This window comes from Hyaena hyaena, unplaced genomic scaffold (genome assembly GCF_003009895.1).
Source record: "Hyaena hyaena isolate Hyena2069 unplaced genomic scaffold, ASM300989v1 scaffold_21, whole genome shotgun sequence".
NCBI lineage: Eukaryota > Metazoa > Chordata > Mammalia > Carnivora > Hyaenidae > Hyaena > Hyaena hyaena.
The window spans coordinates 4,054,323-4,062,058 of NW_024080653.1; the positions used below are offsets into that span (position 1 = coordinate 4,054,323).

Sequence of the window (7,736 nt, forward strand, 5' to 3'; positions counted from 1 at the left end):
TCTATCTCTGCCCCTGGCCCTCCCAGCACGGCCCCCTCCTCATTCTGAACCACGTTGACCTCTTCGCCCTGGCGCCCCGCACAGGCTCGGGCCCTCAGTCCCGGGCGGGCAGGCCGGGGCTCTGGAGGCGGGGGGCAGCCCGGCGCCCGCAGGGCCCCAGTCCCGCGGCCCCTGGCCCTGCTCGGCCACCCCAGCCCCAGCCGGGAGGGAGGAAGATCGCTGCGTCTGCAGAAAGCTGGCGGCGGCCGCCGCATTCCCCGAGTCGCGGCTTCTGGGGGGGGGGGGGGGGGGTGGAGACGACCCTCGGTCCCTTAACCCCTTCCTGCCCCACGACACCAAGGGCCCCAGCCTCGCCCCCCAGAGCGCGGCGGGCGGAGTGGGGTCCCGCGTTCCCCTCGCTCAGAGGAGAAAGGGGTGGGCAGGCCTTGCTCGCCAGGCCCCCTCCCCCTCCGCATCCACCACGCAGGAAGCCCCCCGCCCCTGCCCCGGCCGCGCTCGCTGCGCCTCCAGTCGGAGCCTCCGGCCTGGTGGTTTCCGGGGAGAGAGGCTGGCAGAGAAAGAGCCTCGGCGGCTTCCTCGGTGGGGCGGGGCCAGCGATGCCAGCCGGCGACGCTAGACAGGGTGGGAGCGTCCCCTCCCCGCCGAACCTGCCTTACTTACCGGGCAACAGTATTAAAAACACCCCTGCCCCACCGGGGCGGCGCCTGGGCGTGGGGCGCACCGGGTGGGTGGGGGGCAAAGATCGGCAGGTGCCGGGCGGGTGCTGCGGGCGGAGGTGGGTGGGTGGGGGGATGGGGGCTGGCCCCACCCGCTCCTGCGCGCCGCCGTCTCCCCCCTCCCCGTGCACCCCTCCCCCCGCCACGCAGATCCCCGGGTCCGCCAGGCCGTGGGCACCGCGGGCCAGGAAGCCCTGGGGGCGGGGGCGACGCTGACACCCCCTCCCCCCGCAGGAATTCCCCTCTCCTTTGGAGCGCCTCTCGACTTCCGGGGAGCAGGGTCATTCCTCTGGCTCGGGCGCCTGTGCCCGCGAAACCAGGCCACTTTGCTTTTGCAAAGGTTTAGCCGCCGGCGCGGTAGGTTTCCTCCCCGAGACCTGCGGTGTAGGAGGGGTGCGTAGAGAGGGGTCCCGCGGCCGCCTCCCGAACCTCCAAACTGCGCTCATCTCAAACAGCGAAATGCACCTTCAACATCTCCATTTAATATTTACATTCAAGCAGATAATAATTGGAAGCTTATAGTTTAGACATTTCTAGTAGCAGCAGTTTCTAGAGAGCTCGTTTAGCCTTTTAAACAAACTTTTTTTTTTTTTTTGCACATAGAAACAACACATCCATGTGTACAGTATCAAAAAATATATACCAAGGTTCCTGGCATTGCAGTTCCAGGAAGGGGAGGGAATGAAATCAACCGAAATACTGAATGAACAGGAAGAAAGGTCAACAGAAAATAGTTTGTCTGATATAGAATATAACATGATCTAGAGGAAACTCCATAAATCTAGGTTTTTATATTTCCATATATAAATACCTACAAATAAATATATATATATCAGCCCGAAGGGGGTGGTCGGGCCTTTTGAGCTCAAACAATACATTTCAATAATAACACCACGTACAAACGGGACAAGTTAGCACGGTTAAAATATAATACTATAACTCTGAGACCCAGGCGCGTGGCTGCCTTGTCAGTCCCGGAGATCCACGGGGGAGGGGAGGGCCAGCGCGGGGATGGGGCAGGTGGGGGGCGAGAGGCCCGCAGGCACCGTGTGCAAGGGGCCAGGGCCGGGCCGGGCCGGGGTCGGGCCCTAGCCAGGAGCCCACGGCGGGCCGCGCAGGGACGCGGATACAGCGGCTCCGGGCGTCCTCACTGCGGGGGGAGGGGGGGGCAGGCCCGGATCCCGGATCTCCCGCAGCTGGCGAGAGAGGAGGAGTCCGCCCCTAGGCACCAGGTGCTAAGCCACCCGCGGGGATGGCGCTTCCCCTTCCGAAGCCCTCCGGCTACACTGTCACGTACTCCTTGAACGTGACGGTGAGGCAGTTCGCAGTGACGTCGGTGATAATTATATTCCCAAAGAAGGGCTTGAACTCGCTCAGCGGCTCCTCAGGCTCGTCCTGGGCCTCGGCTGGAGGCTTCTCGGCCGCTGTCACCGGCGCAGCTGGCACCGCCGACGCTGTCGCGGGCGCCTCGGGCTTCACTTGGAGGGCGCTTGGGGGCTCCCCGGCCTCGCCGCGCGTCTTGACGCAGCGCAAGTCTATGGGCTCATCCAGATCCGAGTCCAGCAGGATGACCTCGGGCTGCGGGAGGGCGGCGGTGGGGGGCACGTCGGTGGGATGCTCGGCGGCCGGGCTGCCCCCCAGGCAGGTGGGGGTGCTGATGCTGCGCGCCGTTAGGCGCTTTTTGCAGGGCTCGCGCTCGCCGTGGGTCTCGGAGAGGCAGCGCTTGCGCGCGTGGGAGAGATTTAAGCCAACCGAGTGGTGGTGGTGGTGATGGTGGTGGTGGTGATGGTGGTGGTGGGAGGGCGGGTGGGAGCTCCGGGCCGGGTCCCAGGCCAGCAGGTCGGGCTTGGTGGTGAGCTGCAGCGGCTGTTCGCTGAAGGCCTCCTTGGTCGGGGAGAGCTTGCGGGAGCCGGCGTCCTGGGGCTGCGGGTCGCCGGCCCCCGGCGCCTCCTCCTCCCTCCTCTTGGATGGCGCTTCCGGCTTCTTCTCGTCCGTCCCCGCTGCCTTTTTGAAAGTCCTGTCGGCAGGGGGGTGGCGCTCCTCAGCGGCCCGCTTCTTGTGGCTGGGGGAGCGCGCCTCGCCCTCGGCCGCCTCCCCGGACTTGATCTTCACCGCCTGCATGCCGTTCTCCATGTATTTGCTCATCACGATGACGATGCGTCCATTCTTGTTCTTGTTCTTGACGATCTTCATCTTGCCCCCAATTCCGTTGCCCGTCACCGCCTCTTTGGGGGCCGGTGTCATCCCATTGGGGGGGCCCTTCTCAGAGCCCTTGCCTGGAGCCCCTGCCGCACCCGCCAAGGGCTTCACGGCTCCCAGGTAGCCCTTGGCCCCCGCGCCGTGGGCCCACTTGTCTGGCGGGTGGCTCTTGGCGCCCAGGTCCGGGCAAGTGGCGCTGGGCGCCTCCTTGTGGCCGCCCTGGTACTGCAGGTCGTACATCTTGGGGTCCGGCTGGTAGGGGTGGTGCTTCTTGCTGTTGAGCTGGTAGTAGTACTTGCCGCTCTTGCCCGGCGGTGGGGGTTTGCCGGTTCGCTCCTTGCTGTGGGGCTGGTACTGGTGGTGCTTCTTGCTGTTGAGCTCGTACTGGTGGCCCTGGCCCTTGCCCTGCGTGCCCAGCTCCAGCTTGGAGCGGTTGTCTGCCGAGGAGTCCTGGAGGCCAGTCAGCACGTTGGAGCGCCGGGCAAAGGTAGGTACCTGGGGGAACGAGGCGGGGATGGAAGGGGGAGGTGAGGAGAGGGAGAAGGCCAGCCCCAGAGCGAGCCTTGAGCGCCAGGAGTGTCCCAGCCCCCACCGCGTCAGCGGCTATGTGCCAGGGGCAGTGTGCCGAGGTCAAGTAGAACGGAAGTGCACTTGGGTGCTCTGGAGAAACTCCCCCTGCCCTCTGGGCCCGGAGGCAGCTCAGGTGTCAATGTCAAGGGAAAGACCGGCGGACAGCCCTAGGACAGCGGGGATATTCACCTGCACCACCAGCGGTTTGGGCTTCGGCCCTCTCTTCCGGTATCCCATCAGCTGCTCCTGCCGTTCCCTGGGGGGGAGGGAACAGAGGGCAGCGCTATTAGCCTCGGGGTCACCTCCCTTCCTGCTACGTCCAACCTGAGCTGATGCTGGCTCCCCCCACCCGCCTTCGACGAGCAGCCAGGCCAGCAAGACGTGGAGGGATCAAGAGCTCAGGGCAGAAGGTCGCCCAGCGCCAGCTGGGTGCCTCGGTCGGGTCCCAGAGCCCCACTCTGTGCTCACACCGACCCTCATCTGACCAAGGAGTCCTCTGCGAAGGGCTCCCCCATGTCCGGTATCCGCACCTGAATGGCACCTGCCCCCCTCCCCACAGCCTTGCCTCTACATGGGGGAGGCGGCAGCTGGGCGCCTACGGCCTTGGGCCTGTGGCCCTGCACAAAGTGAGGTGGGCGTGGGGGTCCAGGGGATGAGAACAGGTCCAAACGAGGTGTGCGCCGAAGTGTCCCACCCCGTCAGAGGCACGGGATGCTAATGACCTCATTAAGATTCACATAGCGAGTGCCTCCGGCAGAAGGGAGGACTCGTTTTTCTTAAAGGCCAGGCACTAAAAGGGGGAGGGGCTGCGCCCTTGTTTACACGGCAGCAAATGAGCCAATTAGGGGCTGGGGGCGGGGGCCAGCAGCCGAGGCCACGGCCCGGCCAGGTTCGCAGCCACCTGGTGAACCGGCTCCGGGTCGGCCTGCAGGAGCGGCTGGGCTGGGCGCAGCCGGGGCGGGGCGCGGAAGCACCGCCTCCTCGCCGCGCTGGGCTCCGACCCCGCCTCGGTTTCCCAATTATTAATAAAGCCCACCAGAGGTGGCACCGGTCAATACAATCGCCAGGCTTCCGCCTGCGGCCTGGCAGAGGGTGACCCGAGGCCGGGGGCGGGGGGCAGGCGGGGCGCAGATCGTCCCAGCCCTGCCCCCAGCCTGCCACAGGAGAAAGGGGTGCCTCCCCAGCGTTTGCCAAAGTTGCAACCCCTTCCCGGGCCACAGCCCGCGCTCCAGCGACCCCAGGCACCCTCCTGCCCGCGGGCTGACCCAGGGGAGTTCTGCCATGCCCGGGGGCCGGGGCCTGACTCCAAAGTTGCGTGGCATTGCAACAGCCTGCGTTTTAATTCTTCGGGGACCCATTATGCAACATGGCATCAGCCGCTGACATGGTTACAGGGTGGTGAACTCCCAGGTGGAACCGGGGCAGGATCCCTTCTCGGCGCCCCCCTGCGTCGCGGGAGAGCAACTTCCCCGCCGGTCGCTCTCTCCCAGGGTCTAGAGTTTACAGTTTTAGCGCCAAACGCGCCACAGGAAATAATGCAAAATAAAAGGGGGAGGGAGGATGGAAGGCGGCGCGGTGGCCGAGCTCCTGGGCTCCGGCCGCTCCTCCCCTTCTCGCCCGCCCTTCCCCCCCGCCCCCCCCCGCCCTCCCCGAAACAGAGAACCACGGCCACCGGCGCTGAATCCAGCCGCAGCAGCTGCAGCGTGACAAGCATCTGTGCGCACCAGGATGAGCCCCTCGGCCGAAGCCACCCCCCCCCCCAGGCAGCTCCTATCCCACACACCCTTTGGGTCGACTCCCCCTGTGGAGAGGACGGGGACGACACCCACCAAGTGGCCCAGTGGAGGGGGGTGTGAAGGGCACCGGGCACCAGACGCGATCTACCCCTCGCTGATCCCCAGCTCCCGGGGGGGGGGGGGTCAAAGGTTGGGGGAGGGTGGCTAAGGCCTCCTCAACTTTTCTCCAGCCCCCAACAGGTTAAGCTCAGTGCCGTGACGTCCGGCGGTTTCACAACGCCAGCTCCCCCGGCGCTGCCCCGCGAGGTGCTGGTGCCAAGCGGCCGGTGGCTACAGGAAAGCAGCACCTAGGCTCTGGGGGTGGGGCTCCGGAGTTGCGACGACAGGCCCCCCCCCCCCACCGCCGCCGCAGGGAGCCAGGGGCAGCCTCGAGGTCTCCAGGCGGCGGCAGGGCCACCCGCGCACACCCTTCTCGAAGTTCCCCCAAAACACAAGCCTCGCCTTCTCCGGTCCCGCCCCGCCCCCACCCCCAGGCTGCCGCAACCGCCAAGGACGTTGGTTAGACGAGCCGAGGCCGCAGCCTCGCCTCTGCAGGCCCGCTGGGGAAGGGGGCTCCCGCCGGCCCCCCCCAGGCCCGCTCCCTCTCCCACTGCTGCGTGGCCCCCTGTCCCACTCCCGCACGCGGTCACGGCGGCGGCGGCGGCGGCTGGGGGACGCTCACCTGTTCTGGAAGGCGATCAGCAGCCGCGGATCCAGGATGTTCTCCTCCGGCTCCCACGTGTTATATCTTGCAAGGGAAAAGGGAGGGGGACACGGCGTAAAGAAAACCGAGCCAGCCTTGCAGCCTCCAGGTGGGGAATGACATAAGACCCCACTCTGTCTCCGTGAACCGAAAGCTATTTGGCTGTGGATGTGGGGGGTGGAAGGGAGATTTCTGCAGGCCCGACACAGTCGCCGACAAGCCCCCCTCCCAAGTCAAAATAAACACACAAGGGCAGGAAGAAAGGGGAGGGGTAAGAAAAATGAAACTAGCAGTTTATTTTGCAGTTGTCAAGAATTTTAAGCATGTTACTGCGACATGTTCCAAAGCCACTTTGCTCACCAGGAACCATGCGTGCAAAGCAGCCGAAAGGCAAAGTCGCAGTCCCCCCCCCCACCCCGAGTCTCCGCGAGGGCTTCAGCTGTTCTCCATTTGACCCCTAATCCGATCACCGTCAGCCAAGCGGCCCCCCCAACACCCCCCTCGCAGCTCTGGAGCCCGGTGTCACGGGCAAGCACCCCCAAATACTCAGCAATATAAAAATATGCCTCTGTGTGTGTGTGTGTGTGTGCGCGCGTGTGTGTGTGTGTGCGTGTGCCTGCGCGTCTGTCTCCATCCGGTGCCTTCGCATTTCAAATTAAAAAAAAAAAAAATTCCCCACCAAAAGCGCCGCAGTGACAGTTCTCAACATTTTCTGCCTTTTTTCTTCCTCTCCCCGCACCACTAGGAGGGAAGAGGCACACAATTGCATTTTCGTCGCTTTTTAATTTTTTTTTTTTTTTTGGTTTTGCAATATGGAGCCGTTCGGTGGAGGGAAAGGGGAAAGGAGCCATTTTCTGCTGCACATCAGTCAGTGCCTGCGCCCTCCCTCCCTCCGCCGGCCTCCCCGGCTCGGCCCCGCGTCTCTCCAGCTCCTCCGGCTCCTTTTAGTGCATAAATTAGTGATGGCATTTCCCGGAGAGCGGAGCACAACACAGGGCGCCGGGCTCGGGCTCGGCGGCGCGGCTTCCCCAGTGCCTGCCACCGACTTCCCCACCCCCTCCTCCCTCCACCCCACCTCCACCCCGCCTCCCGTCCGCTCCCCCCACCACCCCACCAGCGCGGCGGTCCGGAGCCCGGGAGCCCCGCGCCCCGGCACCCCGCGCCCCCGCGCCCCCGCCGCTACTTACTTGGGGGACCAGCCTCTCCATTTCACCAGATACTCCACTCTGCCCTGAGGGGGGAAGAGACAGCACTCCATCAGCTTCCGCGGGATCCCCGGCCCCGGCCCGCAGCCTCCCCACCCCCTCCCCGCCTCCTCGCGGGCCGCTCCGGCCGCCGCTCCCGCGCCGCCCCGCCGCCGCCCCCGCGCCGCCCTCACCTTGCGGATCCGCTTCTTCTCGATGCTCTCCACCGCGAAGACGTGCTCGCCAACAGCTGGCAGCTCCATGGCCGAGCCGGAGCGCGCCGGGGCGCGGGCGGCCGGCGCGGCTGCAGACGCTGCTGGCTCCTGCCGGCGCCCCGCGGCCGCCCCGGGCCGAGGCGCCCCCGCCGCCCGCGCCGCCCGCGCCGCCGCCGCCGCCGCCGCCGCCGCCGCGGCTCTCCCTGCACAGCCCGGCCGCCCGCCGCTGCCCGCGCCGCCCCGGCTCCCGGCTCGCGCTCGCTCAGACAACTGAGCCCGGGCCGCGGCTGCACAAGAACTCATGCAAATCCGGACGTCAGCGGGCGGGGCCTCGCCGGGCCCAGCTCGGCGTCAGGGGGCGGGCCGCGGCCGGG

At 66.2% G+C, this 7,736-nt stretch overlaps 1 protein-coding gene across 1 annotated transcript; it reads right to left on the reverse strand.

The window, feature by feature from the left end:
- Window positions 1–1,176: 1,176 nt before the first annotated feature.
- Window positions 1,177–7,526, reverse strand: CBX4 (chromobox 4). The gene is made up of 5 exons (XM_039226569.1): window positions 7,342–7,526; window positions 7,151–7,194; window positions 5,943–6,008; window positions 3,675–3,741; window positions 1,177–3,410 (listed from the first exon to the last, which is right to left on the reverse strand). Exons 1-5 carry the CDS (start codon window positions 7,408–7,410, stop codon window positions 1,998–2,000), a joined length of 1,659 nt encoding a protein of 552 aa, XP_039082500.1. The 5' UTR covers window positions 7,411–7,526; the 3' UTR covers window positions 1,177–1,997.
- Between the last annotated feature and the right edge of the window lie 210 nt (window positions 7,527–7,736).

Excerpts from the sequence above, each read along its gene's own strand:
- CBX4 (XM_039226569.1), bottom strand. The coding sequence starts at position 7,410 with ATGGAGCTGCCAGCTGTTGGCGAGCACGTCTTCGCGGTGGAGAGCATC. Across the intron at positions 6,009-7,150 it reads TGGAGAGGCTGGTCCCCCAA|ATATAACACGTGGGAGCCGG; the intron begins GTAAGTAGCGGC and ends TTCCCTTGCAAG. Across the intron at positions 3,742-5,942 it reads CTGATCGCCTTCCAGAACAG|GGAACGGCAGGAGCAGCTGA; the intron begins GTGAGCGTCCCC and ends CCTCCCCCCCAG.